Source organism: Hemitrygon akajei, chromosome 5 (assembly GCF_048418815.1).
Source record: "Hemitrygon akajei chromosome 5, sHemAka1.3, whole genome shotgun sequence".
Taxonomy (NCBI): Eukaryota; Metazoa; Chordata; class Chondrichthyes; order Myliobatiformes; family Dasyatidae; genus Hemitrygon; species Hemitrygon akajei.
In genome coordinates, this window is record NC_133128.1 from 19,729,169 (window position 1) to 19,756,685 (window position 27,517).

General features: G+C 40.9%; 1 protein-coding gene across 4 annotated transcripts in view; it reads left to right on the forward strand.

Annotated features, from left to right (window-relative positions):
* Positions 1-27,517, forward strand: part of LOC140727522 (bromodomain and WD repeat-containing protein 1-like) — a 150,396-nt gene that overhangs the window by 34,530 nt on the left and 88,349 nt on the right. For all 4 annotated transcript variants that reach the window (XM_073044926.1, XM_073044923.1, XM_073044924.1 and 1 more), the window contains 7 exons: positions 1,585-1,685; positions 3,834-3,874; positions 7,810-7,908; positions 13,030-13,180; positions 18,429-18,563; positions 20,537-20,665; positions 25,844-26,069. In XM_073044926.1, the coding sequence (XP_072901027.1) occupies positions 1,585-1,685; positions 3,834-3,874; positions 7,810-7,908; positions 13,030-13,180; positions 18,429-18,563; positions 20,537-20,665; positions 25,844-26,069 (882 nt within the window). The remainder of the gene's footprint in view (positions 1-1,584; positions 1,686-3,833; positions 3,875-7,809; positions 7,909-13,029; positions 13,181-18,428; positions 18,564-20,536; positions 20,666-25,843; positions 26,070-27,517) is intronic.

The following is a 27,517-nucleotide window of genomic DNA, read 5'->3' on the forward strand; positions in this document are numbered from 1 at the left end:
TTATTTCTCCAGCCACATTTACATACCTGAAAAAGCTTTTACTATCCGCTTGTTTAGCTTGCTTTCATATTTCATCTTTTCTTTCCTAATGATTCTTTTGGTTGCTCTCTGTCAGTTTTTAAAAGCTTCCCAATCCTCTACCCACTAATTTTTGCTTTTCTTGTAGTAGTAGTAGTAGTAGTAGTAGTAGTCAAAATACTTTATTGATCCCAAGTGAGAAATTCTTTTGCTACAGCAGCAACATTTAAAAACACACTTAGCGGTGTGCAGACTTAACTAATAAAGTACAGAATAATAATATACACAATAATAATTTACCAATGTCCATCAATGTATGAAAAATAAAACAGACTATTGTACTATGATGTGTGTTCTCCTGTCGCACAGATGAATTGTTGTATATGCTTATTGCATCTGATAGGAAAGATTTTCTGTAATGATCCTTGTGACAGCAGAACTGAATGAGTTTGTTTGAAAGAGTGCTCTGCTGCTTATTCAGTAGGACATGAAGAGGATGTGCCAGATTGTCCATAATGGATAAGTTTGCTTTGTGACCTCCTCTCTACCACTAACTCAAGAATCCGGGTCCAGCCTTTTTGATGAGTTTATTTAGACTTTTTGCATCACCAGCACCGATGCTGCTTCCCTAACTTAAAGCTGCAAAGAAGACTGCACTTGCTGCAACAGACTGGAAAAAGATCTCCAACATCCTGCTGCACACATTGAAGGATCTCAGCTTCCTTAGAAAATAGTCTGCTCATCCCCTTCTTGGAAACAGCCTTGGTGTTGGTTTTCCAGTCATGTCTGTTGTTGAGGTGAACACCTAAGTATTTGTACTCCTGCACCTCTATGCCCTCTCTTTTGCGTTTACATTAGCTTTGACTTCCCTTGTTAGCCATGGCCCCGCCCTCTCCAGGATAAGCCTACACTGTTGTCCTTGTCCACTGAACCCTTGTGGCTGCACCAAACTTCAGTGTGTTCCTCAGTACCTACTCTTGCAGTCTGGATTGTGTTATTTGGAAGCATTCCTCCACAGCCATCTCAATGTGCTGGCAGACCAACAAGTTCCAGGCAGACCAAGGGCATCATTCACAGAGTTGATGATTTGCCAGCCGTGGCCGATGTCCATCTCCATGTGTGCCCCTGAGAGCAGCCCGTACGTCAGAGGGAGCTCTGTCACGCGGCTGCTCTGGGTGAACTGTGACACAGGCCCTTGCGTCTTTCTTCATACCCTCTTTGCAAACCCAGTCTGCAAAAAGGTGAGCAATCATCTTATCGCCATTGCAACCATGCCGCAGGCAATTCATGTGGGGTAGAATCAATTACAATGGTTTAAAATTCTTGTCAAGCTATATGCGTGTATAGTGGTGCTGGAATACTGCACCTGGGTTTTCACCAGAAATTTGCCATACTGAACCATTAATTACATAAAAGTTGAGGGTTTATTGTACTGGACTCTTAGTGCTTTCAGTGTTAATGCTGTACCATGTTGTATCTGTAGAAAATCTGAACTGAGAGTTCTGTATTTTTGTCTGCAGTTTTTCCATTCTTCTAATTTACATATTAATTATTTTCTCTCATAAGGTGGTATGTTCCTAGCAGCTGGCAGCAGTGATCATGTGATTAGAATATATTATCTGGGATCTGGAACACCTGAGAAGATTTCTGAATTAGAATCTCACGTGGTAAAGATGTTCCTGAAGTTTTGAAGCACATTTTATTTGACTTCTGATTACTGCTTAATAATTTGGGATTATTGTTTAAAACAAATATGTTATCTGGTAGCTTTTAAAAACAATGAAATTGCTTTCAATTCAAGCATTAGTCATTAATCAAATTGCTTTACCTACACAATTACCATTGATTGCATCTCTTTTTAATAGTAAATGATTGCCTACTTAGTTCAATGGGACAATTGTGTTCAAGGGAGAGAGAGTTTTGTGGAAAAAGGCACAGTTTCAGGTGCCAAAACAATAATTAGAATTTCCTAAACTTGTTTCATCTGTTTAAAGAATTTATATTGGTTTAAGGGAATCTTAAAAATTACATCTAATGATGCTTTGAGATTCACTAAAACCACTCTGCTCCAAATATTGTTACACTATTGGCTCAAATGTAAACTACAGATGTGAATTAAAACATTGAACTGAGAGTGTTGGCCTGCGATATCAAGGTGATATTTGAATGAATATCATGTCAAGGACTCCTGGTAAAACTGAAGCCAATGATAATCAAGGTAATTCTACTGCAGCAGTTCCCAGCCTTTTTTATGCCATGGACCTCAGCCATTAACTAAGGGGTCTGTGGATCCCAGGTTGGAAACCCTGGCTGGGCCACATCTCATTCAAACAAAGATACTGGAGGTCAATAATTTAAGCCCAAAGACAGTTGCAGGAGTTCCTTACTGTAGTAAACTTAACTGACAGTATCATTCAGTGTGGAAACAGACCCATAAAATGTGCTGGCATTTAAACGTTTATTTACATGAATCTCATTTCGTTTTTGCCATGTTTCCATTAATCTCCCCCAGATTCTTTTTTTTTAACCAGGGACAGTTTATATCAAACAATTAATTTACCCACTTACATGCCTTTAGGATGAGGAAGGAAATCAGAACATTCAGAGGAAACCTATATGAAGCATAATAGTATCCAGCAATCAAAACATTATTAGTACATCTACATTTTCAGACTTTCACTACTCTGTCCATTGTTAGTCCTTGTGTCTAGTGTGTGCCATCTACAAAGAACGTTACAATTATTTGGCAAGGTTATTTTGGCAGCATCTCTCCACTCCCAAACATGCCACTAGATTTTTTCGAAGCATTTCAGGAGCTGCAAGATAATGCCACCACTTGAAGGATACTTAATATAACATCCTATCTTGGAAATAAATTTTTGCTGGTTTAAATCCTGGAAATTCCCCCTCACATTACTGTGTGAGTAACTTCACCGGAAGGATTTCAATAATTCAACTATATGGTTCACAATGAGTTAAGTGGCATGAACAATGCTGGCCTTGTAGTAATATTTACCTCCCATAAAATAATCGAACAAAATGACTTTATGGAGCATGTTTTAAATATTTGTACAAGAATGACCCAATGTCTTGCCTCTTTCACACTGATGGCCCTCCCGGAGAAAAGCATGTGCGTTCTGGTGTTTTTCTTCAAAGCTAATTAGTTCATGAAGCAAGCTTTCTCTTCCACTGTTTTAAATTAATGTTGTATTGAATCTTTCTTTCTAATGGAGGTACCTGTATCTGGAAACAATTGACTTGACATCAGTATTGTCTGTTCATTTCAGGCTAGCTTACAGTTAGTGACCAGAATATGAGCATAAGGAACAGGAGGAAACATGTGGCAACTTGAGCCTGCCCTTCTATTAAATAAGTTAATAGCTGATATGACTATTATTCTCAACACTTTTTTCTGCTTGATTTCCATAATCCTGTACTTTCAAGTGTTGCTGAAAAGGCGGCTTAACATATGGTATTGTGATTCAGAGGTGTGATTAACTACTAAGCCAAATGCCAATAACCAGTGTAAAGAAATGGAATGATCAAATGCTTTCAATGTCTGAAATCCAAAGAATAGGTTAATAGGTCCTTTGTCAAATGCCGACAAACTTGTCTTTCCATTATTTTAGCTTACTTTTCTGCAGAATACATAATATATTTATTTTTGTGGGCAGCCTTCTATGTAACAAAAAATGTATCAATTGTACAATGCAATGAGATTATTGTTATATGTGACTGGCGTTAAAATAGCTGACATACAAGCTGTGTTTTGTTAGTATTTTCTTAAATATTGACATTTATTTTTACTGTTCCAGGACAAAGTAGACAGTATTCAGTTCTCGAACAATGGTGATAGGTAAATATTTTATATATTACTGTATGTGTTAATAATGTAATAACATTGTTATTTTGGTTTGCTGTCTATAATGCTTCCTGGCAATTACTGGAAATTCCTGATTATAACTTGTTCATAACTAGATTACCATTGCAACAGTTTTGTTCAAAGCAACACACTTAATCTGCTGAGTATATATGTTCACATTAGTTAATACAGTAATTTTAATGAAGTGATTTTCATCTATTAAAAGTTGCATGGTTTTGTTAGTTAAAGGGTATTCTGAAGATAGTAATTTACAAACCTGTTTATTTTATGTAATCTTGAAAAGAGACTGTAAAACATAGAGGCAAAGTTCAGACATTCAGCCCATCTCCTGCTTTATCCCTGTAACCTTTGACACCCACAGTAAACCGGAACCCATCAACCACCTCCTTAAATTTACCCAACAAATTGGCCTCCACAACTTTCTGAGGCAAAGAATTCCTTAAGTTCACTACCCTCTGGCTAAAGAAGTTCCTCTCATATTTGTTCTAAATGGATGTCCTTTTATTCTAAGTTCTACTCTCTAGGTCTAGATTCCCTCACTATAGGAAATATCCTCTCCATTATCCACTCTAGGCCTTTCAGTATTCAATAGGTTTCAATGAGATCACCCCCTCCCTCATTTTTCTATACTCTTTTAACAAGTACAGGCCCAGAGCCATCATTTCAGGAATCATTTTTGTGACCCTTCTTGAGACCCTCTTCAATGCCAGCACATATTTTCTTAGATAAGGGGCTCAAAGCTGTTCACAGTACTCCAAGATGGTCTAACCAATGACTTGTAAAGCTTCAGCATTACATCCATATTTTTATATTCTTGCCCTCTTAAAATGAATGCTAACATTATATTTGCCTTTCATTCCACTGACTAGACCTGCAAGGTAATCTTCAGGGAATCCTGCACATGGACTCCCAAGTCCCTTTGCACCTCTGATTCGTTTATTCTTTCTAACAAATGTATGACCATACACTTCCCTACACTACATTCCATCTCCCACTTCTTTGCCCATTATCTCAATTTGTCTTGTCCTTCTTCAGACAACTTGTTTCCTCAATACTACATGTCTCTGCACCTATCTTATTGTTTAAAAACCTGTTCACAAAATCATCAGTTCTGTTATCAGTTGTAATTGTAATACCATTGTAATAATACTATAAGCTCTTAACTTGGTAAACATCCTTGTGTGGCACCTTGTCAAAGGCCTTCTGAAAATCCAAGTAAGCACCATCTACCAATTATCCTTTGTCTTTCTAGTTATTTTCTCTAATAATTCCAGAGATCTGTCAGGCAAGAATTCCCCTTAAGGAAAATATGTATTCTAAAATTGAAAATATAATCATTGTAAATTTGGTAATATATGTAGTAGAATGAATTTATGAAATAAAAGGTGTGTAATTTATTATTTTGATGGGGAATTATAACCAATTTAATAACATTTAAAGTAATTATCTTCCAGATTTAAGGTGCCATTTAAATGGGCTCTAACTCAACAGTAATCTGTTGTTGTTATAGTTATCAAAGTGGTTTTGTCTTAACCTATTTTTCTCGTTACTTAAGTCCTATCACCACTTTTAGGGCATAGGCTGTTGTCAGCAGCTCATTTAGTGTCTTCTGTTGTGGGCCAGTCTTACACATTGTCTCTAGGTGTAGCCCATCTTCTTTATATATCCTGTCTGTCTCATGGATGAGGTTCTTTGGAACTACTGCTGGTGTTTCTGTAGCACTGGGTTTTTAAGGAATAGGATTGTGCTATCCCCACAGCCAAACCAATGCATTTCGCAGACAGATGGAGTTAACTGTTTCTCTGCTAATCATTTATTAACATTGGCATTATTTTAGTAATACAGAAACTGAAAAAAAAGTTGCCAGATTCCTTGCATTTTCAAAGCTTATCTTTTATAAGCAAAAGGATTGCAAGAGACAGAATTTTTCCTCTGGAACACCAGAATAACAATCCACGTGTGGAGCCAAAACAGATGGGGCTGATCTTAAGTGAACAGTAGAGATAATAAAGTGGTAGTAGAATGGTAGAGGAATGAAAGTGGTAGTAGAGGATCTCCTCTCTGACTGGAAGGCTTTGTTGCTTGTCATATATGTCAATGATTTGGATGATAATGTAGGTAACTGGATTAGCAAATTTGTGGATGACACCAAGATTGGGGGTGCATTGGACAGTGAGGAAAGCTTTCAAAGTTTACAGAGGGATATGTATGTGTATTTACTCAGGAAATGGATCCAAAATCTATAGAAGTGAGGCTAAATGCTATCAACTTCATGGCCCCCCTTTACAGATTACAGAGCAGGAGGTCTTTGCTACCCTGAGGGAAATCAGGGTGGATGAATCCCCAGGGCCTGATGAGGTGTTCCCTCAGACCCTATGAGAGGCAAGTGCAGAAATAGCAGGGGCACTAGCAGGGCTACTTAAATCAACCCTAGTGACATGGGCAGTACCAGAGGATTGACTGTGTTGTTCTGCTGCTTAAAAAAAGGGCTCTAAACATAAACCAGGAAATTATAGGCCGGTGAGTCTGACATCAATGGTGAGAAAGTTATTGAAAGGTATTGTAAGGGACTGGATATTTGTATTTGGATAGACATGGACTGATTAAGGATAGTCAGCATGGCTTCATGCATTGTAGGTCATGTCTAACCAATGTTATAGAGTTTTTGAAGAAGTTACCAGGGAAGTGGATGAAAGTAAGGTAGTGGATATTGTCTACATGAACTTTAGTAAGGCATTTGACAAGATCACACATGGGAGGCTGATCAAGAAGGTTCAGTAGCTCAGCATTCAAGATGAGGTAGTAAATTGGATAAGACATTGGCTTTGTGGGAGAAGCCAGAGAGTAGTGGTAGAAAGTTTCCTCTATGACTGGATGCATGTGTTGTTTAATATCCAGATCATTGATATAGATGACAATGTAGTTAACCGGATCAGCAAATTTGCAGATGACATCAAGACTGGGGGTCCATTGGATAGTGAGGAAGGCTATTGTGGCTTGCAGTGGGATTTGCATCAGCTGGAAAAATGGGTTGAAAACTGGCAGATGGAATTTAATACAGACAAGTGAGGGGGTAGGACCAACCAGGGTAAGTCTTACACAGTGAATGGTGGGACACTGAGTGTGGTAGAACAGAGGGATCTGGTAATATAGGGCCATAATTCATTAAAACTGGTGTCACAGGTAGATAGGGTTGTAAAGAAAGCTTTTGGCACATTGGCCTTCATAAATCAATGTATTGAGTATAGAAGATGAGATGTTATGTTGAAGTTGTATGTTGGTGAAGCCTGATTTGGTGTATTGTGTGTAGTTTTGTTCATCTATCTACGGGAAAGATGTAAATAAGATTGAAAGAGTGCAGATATAATTTACAAGGATGTTACCTGGTCTGGAGGACCTGAATTATAAAGAAAAATTGAATAGGTTAAGTCTGTGGAATGTAGAAGATTGAGAGGAGATTTGATAGAAGTATATAAAATTATATATTTCTGGATATAATGGATAGGGTAAATGCAAGCACGCTTTTTCCATTGAGGTTGGGTGGGATTATAACCAGTGGTTATGGGTTAAAAGTACAAGGTGGGAGGTTTAAGGGGAATATGAGGGGAAATTTCTTCACTCAGAGTTGTGAGGGTGTGGAATGAGCTGCTCGCACAAGTGGTACATGTGTGCTTGTTTTCAGTGTTTGGGAGAGGTTTGAATAGGTTCATGTACAATAAGGTTAAGGAGGGCTATGGTCCTGGTGCAGATTGATGGAAGAAAGTAGTTTAAATGGTTTTGGCATGGACTAGATAGGCTGAAGGACCTATTTCTCTACTTCTACAATTCTATGGCTCTATGTTCTTCGCTTATATTTGGGTTTTGCATCTGCATGATGAAACTTTGTCTTGCTTATTTTTATAAATTAGATTTGTCAGTGGTAGCAGAGATGGAACAGCACGAATCTGGCGGTACCAGTCCCAAGAGTGGAGAAGTCTCTTACTGGACATGAGTGCCAAATTGCCAGGGTAAGATTTGGGATTTTCTGTTCTTAAAATTTGTATTGTCATATATGAGTATCTAAACAAATGGCTGTAAGGTATTTAACTGCAGGTGTATTAGCATTCAGATTTATTTGTTTTTTGCTTTGCGTAATATAGTTTTTCACTGAATATAGTTACATGTTGCTTTTCACATTGGTGTTTTCTGCACACAAAATGCTGGTGGAATGCAGCAGGCCAGGCAGCATCTATAGGAAGAAGCACAGTTGACGTTTTGGGCCGAGACCTTTTATCAGGACTAACTGGAAGGAAAGATATTAAGAGATTTGCGAGGGGGAGGGGCAGATCTTCCTATCATTTCGGATCTCCCCCTCCTCCTCCCACTTTCAAATCTCTTACTGTAGCAATGTGCTACACACAGCGCTGAAATAATGACACGCAGTCGGTAAGTCGTTTCGAGACTAGTTTATTCAAACTTCACGGTGCTGGAATTTAAATCCCTAGTGCCCGCCCTTTCCGGGCGGAAATGACATCAGAGGTGCATTACCAAAGTCTCCGCCCGCGCGCTGGCTATTTGTGAGCCGGTTTGCCTGTGCAGAAAGTGGGTCGCCACATAACCACCCCCCCCCCCAGAACCGGCGATACACCCCCCAATGTCCACAGTCTGGATCAGCCTCTGTTTGGGAGGTCTGCCTGTGCGCCGCGGTGCCTGAACCTCGACCGGCTGCGCCAAGTCCACATGGGCAGGTTTGAGTCGGTCAACTGTGAAAACCTCCTCTCTCCCCCCAATGTCCAGAACGTACGTGGACCCATTGTTGTTGATCACCTTGAATGGCCCCTCGTACGGCTGCTGTAGCGGTGCCCGGTGTCTGCCCCTTCGTACAAACACAAACTTGCAGTTCTGCAGGTCTTTGGGTACGTGGGTCGGGGTCCGTCCGTGCTGTGAAGTTGGTACGGGGGCCAGGTTGTCGAGCCTTTCGCGTAGCCTGTCCAGGACTGCTGCGGGTTCTTCCTCTTGCCCCCTTGGGGCTGGTATGAACTCTCCCGGGACGACCAGGGACGCGCCGTACACCAACTCGGCTGATGAGGCGTGCAGATCCTCTTTGGGTGCTGTGCGAATTCCAAGCAGGACCCAGGGAAGCTCGTCCATCCAGTTAGGTCCTTTCAGGCGGGCCATGAGAGCCGACTTAAAGTGACGGTGGAAGCGTTCGACTGTGGGTGGTAGGCAGTCGTGTGGTGCAGCTGCGTTCCCAATAGGCTGGCCACAGCCGACCACAAGCTGGAGGTGAACTGGGCGCCGCTGTCGGAGGTAATGTGGGCTGGTACCCCCGAAGCGTGCTACCCAGGTTGCGATCAGTGCTCGGGCGCAGGAATCGGCAGATGTGTCATTGAGCGGGGACCGCCTCTGGCCACCTCGTGAACCAGTCTACCATCGTTAGGAGGTACCGCGCTCCTCGGGACACTGGTACCACGATATCCACATGAATGTGGTCGAACCTCCGGTGGATGGGTTCGAACTGCTGCGGTGGGGCTTTAGTGTGCCGCTGCACCTTGGCTGTTTGGCACTGTGCGCACGTTCTGTCCCATTCACTGACCTGCTTGCGAAGTCTGTGCCACGCGAACTTGCTGGAGACCAGTCCTGATAGATGGGTGCGCCAAACCATGTATGGAGTCGAAAACTCGCTGCCTCCAGGCTGCCGGGACGATGGGGCGAGGTTGGCCGGTAGCCACGTCGCACAGGAGGGTCCTATCACCTGGGCCTACGAGAAGGTCTTGCAGTTGCAAACCCGAGACTGCAGTCCTGTAGCTGGGCATCTCGTCGTCTGCCTGCTGCGCCTCCGCCAGTGCTGCATAGTCCACCCCCAGGGACAGGGCCTGGACAGCTGGTCTGGAGAGTGCGTCCGCCACGACGTTGTCCTTTCCTGAGACATGCTGGATGTCCGTCATGTACTCGGAGATGTAGGACAGATGTCGCTGCTGGCGAGCCGACCAGGGATCGGACACCTTCGTGAACGCGACAGTCAACGGTTTGTGGTCCGTGAACACAGCGAATGGCCTGCCTTCTAAGAAGTACCTGGAATGCTGGATTGCCAGATACAGTGCCAACAGCTCCTGGTCGAAAGCACTGTACTTGAGTTCGGGTGGTCGTAAGTGCTTGCTGAAGAACGGCAGGGGTTGCCAGCGCCCCTCGATGAGCTGCTCCAGCACCCCACCAACTGCTGTGTCGGATGCGTCCACCGTGAGGGCGGTCGGAACGTCCATTCTGGGGTGCACCAGCATCGCGGCATTTGCCAAGGCTTCCTTGGCTTTAACGAAAGCGGCTGCGGCCTCCTTGTCCCAAGTAATGTCCTTGCCTTTACCCGACATCAGGGTGTACAAAGGGCACATGATACGGGCTGCTGAGGGGAGGAAACGGTGGTAGAAGTTCACCATACCAATGAACTCCTGCAGGCCTTTGACCGTGTTGGGCCGGGCAAAGTGGTAGATCGTGTCTACCTTGGCAGGCAGAGTTGTTGCCCCGTCTTTGGTAACCCTGTGGCCCAGGAAGTCGATGGTATCGAGACTGAACTGTCATTTGGTCGGGTTGATCGTGAGGCCGAAATCACTCAGGTGGGAGTAGAGCTGGCGGAGGTGGGACAGATGCTCCTGACGACAACTGCTGGCTATAAGGATGTCATCCAAATAGATGAACGCAAAGTCCAGGTCGCGTCCCACCGCGTCCATTAACTGCTGGAACGTCTGTGTGGCATTCTTCAGGCCGATCGGCATTTGGAGGAACTCAAACATGCTGAACGGGATGATGAGTGCTGTTTTGGGGATGTCTTCAGGGTGCACCGGGATTTGATGGTATCCCGGATGAGGTCTATTTTGGAAAAGATTCTTGCCCTGTGCAGGTTTGCTGCAAAGTCCTGTATGTGCGGCACGGGGTAGCGGTCTGGAGTGGTAGCCTCGTTCAGTCTGCAGTAGTCGCCGCATGGTCTCCAACCCCCAGCTGCTTTGGGCACCATGTGCAGGGGGGAGGCATATGGGCTGTCGGACCTTCGTACAATCCCCAATTCCTCCATCCTCTGAACTCCTCCTTTGCCAGGCGGAGCTTTTCCAGGGGGAGCTTTCGTGCGCGGGCGTGGAGGGGTGGTCCCTGGGTCGGGATGTGGTGCTGTACCCCGTGTCTGTGCATGGCTGCCGTGAACTGCAGTGCCAGAATCGATGGAAATTCCGCCAGGATTCTGGTGAATTCGTTGTCCGACAGTGTGATGGAGTCCAGGTGCGGGGCCAGCAACTTGGCTTCACCCAGGGAGAACGTCTGGAAAGTCTCGGCATGTACCAGTCTTTTCCCTTGCAAGTCGACCAGCAGGCTGTGAGCTCGCAAGAAGTCCGCCCCCATGAGTGGTTGGGCCACCGCGGCCAGTGTGAAGTCCCATGTGAACCGGCTGGCGCCGAACTGTAGCTGTACTGTGCGGGTGCCGTAGGTCCGTATCGTGCTGCCATTTGCGGCCCTCAGGGTGGGTCCTGGCTTCCTGTTGCAGGTGTCATACCCCGTCAGGGGCAAGACGCTGATCTCCGCTCCGGTGTCGACCAAGAAGCGGCATTCTGACTTTGTCCCAGACGTACAAGAGGCTGTCCTGGTGGCCTGCCGCCATAGTCATTAGCGGCATCTGGCCCTGGTCCTGGCCCTTGCAGGGCGGGCAACAACGGCGGGCTTTTGTGCCCCACCGCTGGTGGTAGAAACACCACTGTTCACTGACCTCCTCACTCCTGCCTCTGTGTTGTGTGTGCCCCACTGCCGGGCCTGGTCTGGTCCGCTGTTGGGCGCGTGGCCTGGTAATCTGACGGACGGACGCCGCACTCTCCCTCTTGGCTTTCCACAGCATGTCTGCCCGGGCTGCCACCTTCCGGGGGTTGCTGAAATCTGTGTCGGCCAGCAGCAGATGTATGTCCTTGGGCAGTTGCTCTAGGAACGCTTGCTCGAACATGAGGCAGGGCTTGTGTCCGTCAGCCAGGGACAGCATCTCGTTCATCAATGCTGATGGCAGTCTGTCTCCCAAACCGGCCAGGTGAAGTAGGCAGGCACCTCGCTCACGCCATGAGAGGCCAAAGGTTCCAATGAGCAGCGCCTTGAATGCTTCATATTTGCCTTCTTCCGGGGGCGATTGTATGAAATCTGCAACCTGGGCGGCCGTCTCCTGGTCAAGGGCGCTCACCACGTGGTAGTAATGCGTGGAATCAGAGGATATCTGCCGAATCTGGAACTGGGCTTCTGCTTGGCTAAACCACATGCATGGTCGCAGCGTCCAGAAAGTCGGCAGTTTTAGTGAAACTGCGTGAACAGATGAAGAGTCGGTCATCTTTGGTCCAAATCCCGTTTGGACCATCGGGGTCACCAATGTAGCGATGTGCTACACACAGCGCTGAAATAACGACACGCAGTCGGTAAGTCGTTTCGAGACTAGTTTATTCAAACTTCGCGGTGCTGGCAGTTAAATCCTTAGCGCCTGCCCTCTCCGGGCGGAAATGACATCAGAGGTGTATTACCAAAGTCTCCCCCAGCGCGCTGGCTATTTCTGAGCCGGTTCACCTGCGCAGAAAGTGGGTCGCCACATTACTATCTTTCCTTTCAGTTAGTCCTGACGAACGGTCTAGGCCAGAAACGTCAACTGTGCTGCTTCCTATAGATGCTGCCTAGCCTGATGCATTCCACCAGCATTTTGTGTGAATTGCTTGAATTTCCAGCATCTGCAGATTTCCTAGTGTTTGGGATTTTCTACTGAGTAGTGTTGATAAAATTTCAAAGGGGTTTTGCAAGTACTTCATGCTATAATTGTACACGTGGAGAATAAGAAGCAAATTCAGATTATTTTCTGACAAGTGAACTACCTTAATCTACCTCAACAGAGGTTTATGTGGCTTAATTGTAACATTCTAAAAGTACAATTATTTTTGACATGCTTTATTACAGCTATATTGTAAATGTCTCCAGCATTGATGAAATGAATGATGTTGATGAGGAACTAAAAGAGAAGGAAATTTGAGAAAATTCCAATGTATTCCCTGAATTTATATTTTAATATTGTGTTACTTTTGGTTTTCAATCATTGTGATATTTGCAAGTTATTTTTGATTTCTCTGTATTTATTGTATTTTTAATAGTGACGCTAGTCCAGGTGATGATAAGATCACAAAACTTAAAGTAACAATGGTGGCATGGGACCGTCATGACAATACTGTAATCACTGCTGTCAACAACCATACTTTAAAGGTGTGGGATTCTTATTCTGGACAATTGCTGCATATCCTAATGGTGAGTAGTAGTCAAATTATATGTTGAGGATTAACTCACTGCAAAACTGACTGACCAGTGTTGAGTAATTTAATATTATCAGGTGCATTACTTTAGTCACTATGAAAGGCTTACATGTAAATAAGCTCATGTTTTTCTCAGCTTATCCATCTCAAGATCTGCAGTTTGCTTTAAGTTCTGGTAAAATTGAATAAATATACAAATACCAAGTCTGTTTGTTTACGAATTGTCATGGATACATCATATTGGTAAACATGTAGGTGGACTTGAATATCTTAAGAAATGCTGTAGGAATCTTGATCTAAGCATTCATTGTTGACACCTAATGGAATATCATAATGAATAATGTTATACTATCAAATGAATATGAAGAACATATTAAACTCTCTCCCTTTGCTTATCTCTTATCATTCAAACTGGCTCCCTCCCCTATTTTTGAGCTAATGTATTAATTTTTTTGAATTTTATAGTTTAAGTTTATTTCCTTTCCTGGATTTTGGGATCCCATTATACAGTTTAGCAGTGTGAGAAGCATACCAAAAAATTGTGCTGAGGCAAACGAGATTTATTTATCTAGAGAGAAAACCCTTCTGGCCTATTGAGCTGTGCCGCCCACTGACCCACCTATTTAACCCTGCTCTAATTACAGGATGTTTGCAATGACCAAGTAATATGTTAACCAGCACATCTTTGGACTGTGGGAGGAAACCCATGCCCTCACTGGAAGAACATACAGACCGTCTTACAGAGGATGCTGGAATTGAACTCTGAAATTTGATGTCCTGAGCTGTAGTAGCATTACGCTAACCGCTACTTTACCATAGTGCCCCAGTGTTAAAAACAGATACAAATAGAATCCAAATGATTAACCAGCACTATTTTTCTGTGTCCTCATTTCCAAAGCTTTAAACAATTTATGTTTGTTTTACAATTACTTCTTGGAAAACCATATATAGATTTGATTGTATTAATGTCACTTTTGACTATGAAACACACGCACTGAATACTTGGCCTCCTCTTCAATAATACCACAATTATTACACATAGAAAAGACAAACTTAACATGGGGCAGAATATTAAATTTCAACTGTCAGGGGTTGACTTGGTAATAACATTGTTGTTTGAATTGGTAGGTAGAGGGCTTTAACCCTTCTTGCAACAGGTGTGCACTTTGCTGACATTAGTGCTTACTTTCAGTTTTGATGTAATGCGACAAAATTTTCATGATCCACAGGGTAGATTTTAAAAAAGCTTAATAAATATGATTGTGTGCTTTAATGTAATAAACTGGGGTTTTAAAATATATGCAAGCATATCAAGCAATGTGCAACACTCACGGATCTCAGTTGTGCAAAATTGTGCTGTGAATGTGAAAACTGTGAGTGATGTGGCTCCCGTCTCCTATTTGTGGGTCATTTAGTAGTAAATGGCCAATCTCAACAGCTGCTGAGAAGTTAGATATATCTATTTTGTTCATGTCTTTTGTTGATCATTCGCCACTGCCTTCCTCACTGCTGGTCTTTTTGAGTTCACCCATTCTTTCTGATGTTGCCTATCTTGCACTTTACAAACCCATGATCCCTCCGTGCTCCTCCAAACTTGATGCTTGTGGTATTCACTATCAGAATGATAGTGTAGAAAAGGCTGTGGCAATTAAGTTATTTAAGGGCTATCCCAATGCTTGCATGCCTTGGGCCTCATGATGGAATATTGTAGCCAGGTATTTTTTACGAAATTCATGCATGCATATTTAATTTTGACCTTTTGTCTATCAGTTGAGATATTAAATGGATGTTCTGCCTGCAAATTCAAATAAGGCTGGAGTGTTTTAGTCACTGACCAGAATAGATTATCTGATCATTATATCAGTCCCCTTTGTGGAACATTACTGTGTGTGAATTATTTGCTGTTCCTTGCAATGCAGCAGTGAGCACACTTCAGAAGAGCTTTGATTGTGTTGGCCACAAGATGTGTTGTGAAAGCGCAAGTTTTTCTTTCCTTGGTTCTGCATTTGTTGTACAGATCAAATCCAGGGAAACGCAGATAAATGCTGCAGTGTGCATTTAAAAAACAAATAAAAAAACAAACAGTTTTATCTGGAAAAGGTAAGTTGGATGACTTTGGTATCAGAAATTTAAATACTAAAGATTAGAATTTGTATTCTCATAACATTTACAGTTGTATTGCCTTTATTTAAGCTGGAGTGAAGCTGAGAAAATAGAGAAGAATTTTGTCATAGTTTTCAAGAAACTTGTTTAAAGTTGGCTCCTTTTGTATAATGCATCACTTTGAAATCAGTTTTATTTGTGTAGATTGTGCCTTTTCCTAGCTGTGCAGGATTTGAAGCATTTGGCTGAAGGAGCTAGTTATGGAGAAAATGCATTTGTACATAAGGTGACTTCTGATACCAAAATTATCACTGTTGTAAACCTTTTACCCATATCCTTGTTGAAGAGGTTGTAATTTTATCAGTGTGTTCAAATGAAATTTTAGTAAATAAGATTCTATACCATATGAAAAACAACACTTTCATTCATATGGTACGAAATTTTGATTTCATACCCAAGAATGAGTGTTCAAAGTAGTTCCTGGAGAGTAGAAGATAAAATGAAGCAATCATGTGGGTTTTTAAAATGAATGTGACATAGGAGACTGCAAATGTTGGAATCTGGAACAACATAAAGCTGGAAGATCAGACATCAATTAGCAGGGAAATGGACAGTCAATGTTTCAGACAATGTCCACTGAGTTCCTCCATTTTTTTGTGTTGCTTAAACAGATATAAACTTCTTGATGCTTATTTTGTTTCATTGAAGTAAAAATTATAATTGAAGTTTGTCTATATGAAAATAACTAATTTATGAGTTTCGTACAGAGTGTCTAATTTTTTTCTAAGTTTGGAATATGACTGAATGTGTCTTTCATAGTCTTCAGTGATGAGATATAGAGAAGTTATTGTTGTATATTCTGTTTTGTAAATAGATTGGGAAATGATTTGAAAGGATTGGATTCCTAATGTTGGCCTGAGGGGATTCCTTTTTGTGAGAAGATGGGCAGTTTTTTAAATATTAGTTTCCCCTTCACTTTACACATGACTTACTGATCCCTTTAACTACATACACTGACCTTTAGCTTTCCTCACAGCATTAATGATAGAATCAGTTATTCACAAGAGGTACTTTTGTTTGTTCTGTGGTTTCTTATAAACTGTTACTATTGTTCCTGCTCTATTATTGCTATCTGCTTTCTCTTTAATTTGCTTCCTGTCAGATAAAGGAATGGATATTATCCCTGAATTACCTCTGCAGCTTTCATTTCATTCCCTTACATTATTACCTTTCTTCCTACCTTGTATGTATCTTCAGAACAATGTCATGAATTATTCTTTGGTAACGAAACATCAGACTTTTCTGCTGATTTCAACATTGTCTATCACTTCAGATTTGTGAAATGTGCTTTCTTTCAAATACATGGTAGATCACGGAAACAGGCTGTTCAGCCCATCATTTCGAGCATAATGTTCTGAATATTTTTGCATGTCTGAAAGTGCAAAATCAGTTTACAGTGCATGTCTTACTTTGGCAAGATTCTGCTTTTAATCTTGCATGTTGGTAGTCCTTGACATGCATAAATCAGCTGGACAAATGTTGAAACCTTGATGCTGCTGAAGCCTTGTTACACATCCATGAATACATCCAAGATTGTTCACTAAATCTGCATGGTTGCAGAGTTAGTTCACAAAAAGATAAGAGAGGTTTAGACTGCGGAGTGGTAGCAGGACTTAGACTGAGCATGGTGAACTGAATCATGCATGCTTTGGCCTAGTAGGTATGAATTTTTTTCAGCACAGGCTAGATGCATGTTCAGCAAAGGCATGTTTCTGTGCTGTTCTACTCTATGACTCTTTGATTCTATGAAATATGAACTTTTGGTTGCTTTTAACCATGACTGGTGATCCATGGCCCATTTTTAATGTGAAGAATTCAATTTGAAGTAATTAGTGTTGTTAAGCCTAAACACTTGCATTAGTGGGGAATGTTGCATAATAGTCTTTTAACTTGTTTCTAATTGTCTTTCTGTAATGAACTTGGGGCCATTTAACCACTGGATACTTTGAAAGTTTACAGGGAAAGAACAACTAAGTTAATTGAATAACTGAGTTAAAATGGATCACAGAGCTTCAGATATATACACATGTGGATGAAAATCAGAGATGGCTGGAACATTGGAGCATGAATAAGCTATTGCATCATTCAATATTATAAAGGCTGATTATCCAAATACCCTATTCCAGCTTATTTCCCACATTCCTTAATTCACTTGCCTTAAGAAGAGCATCTAACTTGTTCTTAAATTTAATGCATGATTAAATTTCAACTGCTGTCAAAACATTGCAAAAAACTGCCAGTAATGTGAATAATTTCATGATAACTGCTGGCACTGTCTAGTCAATTTCATTCAGTTGTACAGCAGAAAAAGCTGGAAATACTTGGGCAACATTTTTCAGAAAGAAACAGTTAACCTTTAAGGCCAAAGATCTTTTATTGAAACTGGGAGAGAGACAAGAACAAGTTATTTTTTTCAAGTGCAGAGATGGTGTGTTGGGTGTGACATGGGGTTAAGTTATAGAGGTCCTCTGATTTAATGGGGATACTTAGAGAAATGGTTAGTGAGACAGAGAAACATAAAGTGGAATAAGATAGAAGATGAATTGGTGTGCCGCACAATAGGGCACAAGATAATAGACAAAGTTCAGAATGAGGATATGATTGAGAATTAAAGTGGTGTGAAATAAGGACTGCATCCAGGTGCTCTGTAAAATACTCACCCAATCTGCAGTTAGTCTCATTAAAGTAGAGGTGACTGTATTGTGAACACACAATTAAATACACCAGATTGGAAGAAGTGCAAGTGAATTGCTGCTTCACTCCTCTTTTAGTGCATCTTGGTCTGAATGGCTGCTATTTGAACACATCATGCATTTTTAAAAAATCATTACTGATGCTTGTGAATAGAATACCTATACAACTTATCTTTACAGCAATCCTGCCCTCACGCTAACACCCCGGTTCCGTTTGTGTTTGTGCTTATTTTCTCTTCAACTTAAAGGTTTTTTTTCCTTTTCTCTTGATTAGTTTTGACAAAGGGTCTTTGACCTCAAACTTTATTTCTCTTTCACAGTTACTGCCTGATCTGAATTATGATTTCATTTTCAGCATCTATATTTTAAAAAAATATTTTATTTTAGGGTCATGAAGATGAAGTGTTTGTTTTGGAGCCTCATCCATTTGACTCAAGAATAATTTTGTCTGCTGGTCACGATGGAAATATCTTTATTTGGGATATTACTAAAGGAACAAAATCTCACCATTACTTTAACATGGTAAGTGCACTAACTTGAGCAGATGTAGTAAACAGCAGGAAAGTAATATGCATAACATAAAAGGACCAAATAGGAAAATAGTGTGAAGACAGATGACAAGATGTGATAAGTAGAATTGAAAACATGAAAAGCTAGTAAATAATGCAAGTTTCAATCATTTGGACATTTACATTTTGTCAATATTGCATATTTTGAGAAGAACCATTGGACTTTGGTTGTTTTCAGAACATTACTTGGTATTGTCCAGAAATAAAGAAGCCTTTATTTGTTCTTTTTGAACTTTTTTTGTTCTTTGGAGATTCATATTCTTTGAAAAGTTAACATCTTAGGTCTTATAGGCGGTTGTAGATGTTTCTGGTATGTCAGGAGTTTGGACCATTGTGACTTGATGTGTATTCCATTTAGGGGTACAGAAAATGTTTTTGAAGGACCATTTGTCTGTGGGAGTGCTTCAGTATTGGGGAAATGGGATTAACATGGGGGGTTAAAGGCTGGTTATCACAAATGCATTTTTTGGAGTAGTAGAGATCCTCAAAGATTAATTTTTATTTCTGTTATTTACTATATAGAACATAGAATAGTACAGCACATTACAGGCCCTTCGGCCCACAATGTTGTGCCGACCCTCAAACCCTGTCTCCCATATATAACCCCCCACCTTAAATTCCTCCATATATTAATATATGTATTAATGATACAGGGCAGGGTGAAGAGTGTAACATATTCAAGTTTGGGAACTTGGACAAGGGTAAAGTAAATGGTAAGAAATGACGAAGAACAGTGAGAACATTGGGGTTCTCTGAATGCGGTAACTCAGGTATTAGAAAGGATGGTAAAGAAGTTATATGGCATGTTTTCTTTTATAGGCTGGGGCATAGAATAAAGAAATTGAGAAGTAGTGTTACAAATTTACAGAACTGGTTGGACTGCATTTGGAGTATTGTGTGAAGTTCTGGTCAGCACAATATGTATGAAAAGTATGGCTGTGCTGGGGAGTGTATAGAGGCGATTCACTGGGATGTTGCCTGAATTGGAGGACTTTACTTATGGAGATGGAATGGATAGACTATATTTGGCTTGTCTGGAATGAGGAAGCCTGTGAGAATTGAACTGAAAGTCTTTAGAATCCTTGGATATACTTAAGACTGAAATAGAATTCCAGTCATTAAGTAAAGAGCAGATGGGGGGGGGGGGAAGGGCAGGAAAGTGGACTTGAAGAATATCTCATCAATTATAATGTTAGCAAAAGGGGTGTAAGCTTGAGATGTCAATTTGCATACTTCGACTTCTTACTCAGTGCTAAAATCTGGGATAAAAATCAGACTTTTAAGTGTGCCTTTATTGTTCTTATAGATTCCACTTTAGCATTTGTTTTCATTCTTTCTCACAATTAACTCTGATCTGCAAGTGCAAGCAAAATTCAGTAAATATACTTGATTGATTTTCACTTTGTGCGGCATTGTTATTGTTTTACCCTGTTTTACTTCAGTGCGTTATGTGATGACTTTGATCTGTATGAATGGTATACAAGAAAAGCTTTTCACTGTATCTTGGTACATGTGACAATAATAAACTAAACCACTAAATGTACATTTTTGTAGTTTTTGGCTTCCAGTTAGTTTTGTTCATTTTTTTAACATAGTACCTTAGTCAAATTGTTTTTGTTTGAAATCCTTGTGTTTAATTTTGTTTGATTGAATTAAATAACTTGTTCCTAGTAAAAGAATATTTGTGTTGAATCAGATCATCAAGTCTCTTCTACCTCTTTACAATAAAGCCACGATCATGAGCTTTCTAAATAAGTTTTTCAGACTTACCTTTGTTTTATAATTCTGGTTTTTTCATTCTAAGCTGTTATTAATGCATCTTCCATGCAACCTGAAGTGTGTACTTTGAATAGGGTGCAATTAGATGTGGTTCAAAAAATATATTTAAGCATAATTGCATAGTTAAAATCCATGGTCTTCTTACAGATTGAAGGTCAAGGTCATGGTGCTGTATTTGACTGCAAGTTTTCACCAGATGGCCAGCATTTTGCTTGCACTGACTCACATGGACATTTGCTTATATTTGGATTTGGATGCAGTAAATTGTATGAAAAGGTAAGTTTTTGTGCTGTCTTGTTTTTTATGATCTTCCAAAAATGCATTAATTGTAATAAACAAAGTCTACAGTGGTGCATATGGGAGGAAGAAAACAAAGTAACGGTCACAGAATTGTACAGTATGGAAACAACCCATTTAACCCAACTCATCCATGCCAAATACTGGGCTTCCTTGTGTACTAATCCCATCTTTCAGCACTTTAACCTTTACGCTTAAGTGATTGAAGTGTTCATTGTAGAGATTTAAGTGCTTTCAGTGACTCAGCTTCAGTCACTCTCAGACAGTACATTCCAGGTACTTGCCAAAATCTGGTGAAGAAATAGCCCTTCATATCCACTATAAATCTCTTCCACTTTACCCTGAATGCATGTCCTATAGTTTTACCTACCTCTGATATGGAGGGAAAGTTCCCTGTGGTCTATCCTATCAGCATTCTTCATTATTTTTTAAACCTCAATCATGTCCCATCTGAACCTTCTTTGCTCCAGGAAAGACAGACATATAGCTTTTCCAATCTCTCTTCACAACTGAACTGATCCTCTGGCATTATCCTGTCACATTGCTGATTAGAGAGGAGATTAACGCAATAGAAAGGAAGGACATTAGCATGGAGGATGTGGAATCGATATGGGTAGAGCTGCATAACACTAAGGGGCAGAAAACACTGGTGGGAGTTGTGTATAGACCACCTAACAGTAGTAGTGAGGTTGGGGATGGCATTAAACAGGAAATTAGAAATGTGTGCAATAAAGGAACAGTAGTTATAATGGGTGACTTCAATCTACATATAGGTTGGGTGAACCAAATTGGTAAGGGTGCCGAGGAAGGGGATTTCTTGGAATGTATGCGGGATGGTTTTCTGTACCAACATGTGGAGGAACCAGCTAGAGAGGAGACTGGGTATTGATCAATGAGGAAGTGTTAGTTAGCAATCTTGTCGTGCGAGGCCCCTTGTGTAAGAGTGACCATAATATGGTGGAATTCTTCATTAAGATGGAGAGTGACATAGTTAATTCAGAAACAAAGGTTCTGAACTTAAAGAAGGGTAACTTTGAAGGTATGAGACGTGAATTAGCTAAGATAGACTGGCAAATGATACTTAAAGGGTTGACGGTGGATATGCAATGGCAAGCATTTAAAGATCGCATGGATGAACTACAACAATTGTTCATCCCAGTTTGGCAAAATAATAAACCAGGGAGGTAGTGCACCCGTGGCTGACAAGGGAAATTAGGGATAGTATCAAGTCCAAAGAAGGAACATATAAATTAGCAAAAAAAAGTGGTACACCTGAGGACTGGGAGAAATTCGGAGACCAGCAGAGGAGGACAAAGGGCTTAATTAGGAAAGGGAAAAAAGATTGAGAGAAAGCTGGCAGGGAACATAAAAACTGACTGTAAAAGCTTTTATAGATATGTGAAAAGAAAAAGATTGGTTGAGACAAATGTAGGTCCTTTACAGTCAGAAACAGGTGACTTGATCATGGGGAACAAGGACATGGCAGACCAATTGAATAACTACTTTATTTATGTCCTCCTTAGTGAAGACAGAACCAATCTTACGGAAATGGTAGGGGACCAAGGGTCTAGTGAGATGGAGGAACTGAGGGAAATACATGTTAGTAGGGAAGTGGTGTTGGGTAGATTGAAGGGATTAAAGGCAGATAAATCCCCAGGGCCAGATGGTCTGCATCCCAGAGTGCTTAAGGAAGTAGCCCAAGAAATAGTGGATGCATTAGTGATAATTTTTCAAAACTCCTTAGATTCTGGATTAGTTCCTGAGGATTGGAGGGTGGCTAATGTTACCCTACTTTTTAAAAAAGGAGGGAGAGAGAAACCGGGGAATTATAGACTGGTTAGCCTGACATAGGTGGTGGGGAAAATGCTAGAGTCAGTTATCAAAGATGTGATAATAGCACATTTGGAAAGCAGTGAAATCATCGGACAAAGTCAGCATGGATTTGTGAAAGGAAAATCATGTCTGACGAATCTTATAGAATTTTTTGAAGATGTAACTAGTAGAGTGGATAGGGGAGAGCCAGTAGATGTAGTATATTTAGATTTTCAAAAGGCTTTTGACAAGGTCCCACACAGGAGATTAGTGTGCAAACTTAAAGCACACGGTATTGGGGGTATGGTATTGATGTGGATAGAGAATTGATTGGCAGACAGGAAGCAAAGAGTGGGAGTAAACGGGACCTTTTCAGAATGGCAGGCAGTGACTAGTGGGGTACCGCAAGGCTCAGTGCTGGGACCCCAGTTGTTTACAATATATATTAATAATTTAGACGAGGGAATTAAATGCAGCATCTCCAAGTTTGTGGATGTAAGGAAGCTGGGCGGCAGTGTTAGCTGCGAGGAGGATGCTGAGAGGATGCAGGGTGACTTGGATAGGTTAGGTGAGTGGGCAAATTCATGGTAGATGCGATTTAATGTGGATAAATGTGAGGTTATCCACTTTGGTGGCAAGAACAGGAAACAGATTATTATCTGAATGGTGGCCGATTAGGAAAAGGGGAGGTGTAACGAGACCTGGGTGTCATCGTACACCAGTCATTGAAGGTGGGCATGCAGGTACAGCAGGCGGTGAAAAAGGCAAATGGTATGTTGGCATTCATAGCAAGAGGATTTGAGTACAGGAGCAAAGAGGTTCTGCTGCAGTTGTACAAGGCCTTGGTGAGACCATACCTGGAGTATTGTGTGCTGTTTTGGTCCCCTAATCTGAGAAAAGACATTCTTGCCATAGAGGGAGTACAAAGAAGGTTCACCAGATTGATTCCTGGGATGGCAGGACTTTCATATGAAGAAAGACTGAATCGACTAGGCTTATACTCGCTGGAATTTAGAAGATTGAGGGGGGATCTTATTGAAACGTACAAAATTCTAAAGGGATTGGACAGGCTAGATGCAGGAAGATTGTTTCCGATGTTGCGGAAGTCCAGAGTGAGGGGTCACAGTTTAAGGATAAAGGGGAAGCCTTTTAGGACCGAGATGAGGAATTACTTCTTCACACAGAGTGGTGAATCTGTGGAATTCTCTGCCACAGGAAACAGCTGAGGCCAGTTCTTTGGCTATATTTAAGAGGGAGTTAGATATGACCCTTGTGGCTAAAGGGATCAGGGGTATGGAGAGAAAGCAGGTACAGGGTTCTGAGTTGGATGATCAGCCATGATCATACTGAATGGCGGTGCAGGCTCGAAGGGCCAAATGGCCTACTCCACCTATTTTCTATGTTTCTACATCATTGGTGACCAGAACTGCATGCATTACTCCAGCTGAAGCCTAACTAAGGTTTTATAAAGTTGTAGCATAATCTCCCTATTTCTGCATTCATTTTTCTGACTTATGAAAATTAGTATTCTATTTGCCTTCCTACCACATTATCTGCCTGTGTTGCTACCTTCAAGGGTCTGTGGGATTGTATTCCAAGTCCCTGTCTTCCTCAATACTTCCTGAGATCTTACCATCCCTGGTTTATGTACTGGCCTCAGTATCCCAAATGCATCACCACAGTTTCCTGGAGTAAACTCATCTGCCATTTCTCATCCTACTTCACCAACAAGGATATCACCCAGTAGCTTAAGACTACGTTACACACTATCAACAACTCTTCCAATGCGCATGTCATCTGTGAACTTGATGTTCATGCCTCACACTTCTACATTCTACAGGTGTTTCATTTATTTTGCAACAGCATGATTATGGCTCAGCACACATCCTTGTGAGGTACCACTAGTCACAGGCATCCTGTTCTAAAAGATATTCTTATACCATTGCTCACTGTTCCCTATTGCCAAACCAGTGGTATGTTGAATACCAGGTGAAACGTGAAGTCTTTGGGGGTAACTACAAGTCTGTGTCTTTGCTGTTGCTTTGCTCACATTTGAGTGCTCGGTGACAAGTGCCGATGCTTTTTTTTTGCCGGTGGTTGGGGAGGAGGGATTGTTGCATGCTGCTGCTTACGCACGGGAGGGAGGAGCTTGGGCAGGGGGACTTTAGAGTTCTAACATGTGGCTGTCGTTCATTCTTTGGGGGTACTCCTCTGTTTTTGTTTTTGTGAAAAAGGCATTTCAGGATGTATATTGTATACTTTTCTCTGACATTAAATTGTACTTTTGAAACCAATTTTAGATTCATTTTGCCAACATGTCCTGGACTCCGTGGGCCCTAACCTTTGAACCAAATTTCCCATGTAGGGTCTTTCAAAAGCCTGACTAAAGTCCATGTAAATCATGCTGACTGCCCTGCCCTCATTAATACACTTCATTACATCTTCAAAGAATTTATTCAAATTGGTCAATGTCCCTCCTTTTCCTGGTGACATTAATCATCTCCCTTCTGAGCAGTTTCTCTCCCATTCAGCACCTTATCTATCATTGATGTTAGGCTCACAGGTCTATAATTACCAGGCTATTCCCTGCTACCTCTCTTGAAAATAAGCTGGCCAGTGGTGTAGTGGCACCCACATTGGACTTCGAGGTGAGTGGTCCCGTACCAGCTGGCTCCTTGCATGCTTTCCATCCGTGCTGGGTTGAGTGTCAAGCTAGCAACTCGTAAAACAAAAACAGACAACTGCTAAAGAAACGGCAAGATTGCTGCCTGATGTGCCACAAATCGCAGAGAGGAACAACAATGATCCATCAAAAGGGGGACAAAGTTTGGGAGAATTTTAGTGATGTTGAATAGGTGATTGGTATGTTCAGAAAAAAATTCTGTTTAATTTGCCAGTGATAGTGTTAGTAAATATTTTCCATGTTGGCTTCTATACTTAAAAACTCAACCATGTTGCTTTTTTAGCTTCTGGTGCTTTTGATACCTTTAGTAATAGAGACATCAACGTTTTCAACTGAAGTGGAACATTTGGTTATTTGTCAACGTCTTCAGATGAAACAAGTGCAAGTGGTACATTTTTTAAAGGTTGCATATTTGGTTTATTTGATTCATCTTAGTGGTATGACAGTTTAGGAGCCTGTTCAAAGGTTGTTGAAAGAAATTGAACCAAGGAGTAGTCAAATTAAAATCTATTTTGTGATAAAATTGCAGTACTTGGCACAGTAAGTTTGTTTTTCTGAGACTGGAAGTGAAGAAAAACAACAAATTTCAGGTCAGTGATAGGAAAATTGATTCTAAAAACTTTGTATGTACACTATATAAAGAATAAATGCTTTGTTTACAGATTCCAGAACAAATGTTTTTCCATACTGACTATCGGCCATTAATTCGTGATGGAAACAACTTTGTCTTGGATGAACAGACTCAACAGGCTCCCCATCTCATGCCACCACCATTTCTAGTGGATGTGGATGGGAATCCTCATCGAACAGAGTATCAGCGATTGGTGCCAGGACGTGAGAACTGTCAAGATGAACAACTCATACCACAGTTAGGATATGTGGCAACAAGTAAGTGTGTTAGTTGGCTATCAAAACAAATGGATTCAATATCTTAAACAATTAAAGGCATGGTACTGCTTTGTTTGGATTTCTATATTTACCTTCAATTTGAGTCTAATGGAATTTCTCATTTAAAAAAAATTGGCAGAATATGTTCTGCACATCATTTAATTTAAGATTTTTGTATTTTCTCTGTAGAGTGATCGTGCAGTGATTTCTTTGGGAAGAATAAAGTATTTAGTTCACCTCAAAGATGTCTAAAGTTGCTTTACAACTAGGGAAGAAGTTCTAAAGATTGGTCGTAACGTAGAGATTTCAGAACCAATTTGAACAGGATTTCTTGGAGAGCAAATAAACTAAAAGTAGGAGGAAGTCCAAATGCAGAGTTGTGGATGCAGAATATGTTTAAAGTTGAGATAGATTTTGAGACTGCAGCAGAGCTGAAGGCTAGAAGATTAGGAAGATGAATAGAATTAATGCTAATGATTCAAAAAGTCAAACCTTGAATGGCAGAGCAAACTTGAAGACCTTTTGACTGTCACCTTGAAATTCACTGACTACTTATTGAGAATCTACCATTGTCATTATCCCAACAGTCACCAGTGAATAGAAACATTGTTGCACCAACCGCAAAATTCAGTGGTCATTAAAACAAGTCAAAAGCTGAATTGAGTAAAATCTCAAGAATCTCATATGCTTGGGACTTTGAACTGGTAAATCTTCCAAATATTATTCCTATTAATACCCAAACATATTGTTAATTGCTATGTTTTTACATGTTACATAGTAAAATAAATTTTCCAGAGAACGTGATAAATTTAAAGGGAGTATTAGAACCAGGGTCTTGTGACAAATGGGGATCTTGGCAAACAGCACCTGCTGTGTGAGATCCTAAAGCATTGTGATTTCCAAATGTTTGGCGAGTGCATTATTGAAATTCCACTATTTTGTGGTAAAGGACTTCCCTTGAGGCTCAAAGCCTTTCCACCATTGATAAGATGTGTCAGAAATGTAATGGAGTGTTTCAACTTGCATGGATGAAAGCTACTGAAACAATAGTCTATTAAGTTAGATGCAACTGAAGTAGCATGCATGAGTGGCTCTTCATCCATTCCCTTAAATTTTATTTTCAAGTTCCATGTTCTAACAGATTTACAAGTATGTTGCTGTGCTTGACAGAACGTAATGCTTAGGAAGCTAGAGCAAGCTGGATCTTGTTTCTTGAGAGGAATAAGAATTCTGGAGTGATGAGAATGTGAATTTCATGCAGCAGTGTATTGAACAGTTGCATTTCAGAGGATTAAAGCATAGATGAGATAGGAAGGAATATTATGATTTGGGGGGTAAGTTTTTAGTTGTCTAGTTTTGAACGAAAAAGTTTTCATTTTCTTCTCAAAGTTGCGTAAAATACAGACTTAAATGAAACTTTTCACCATTCCTGTGCTAATCTTTCCCTT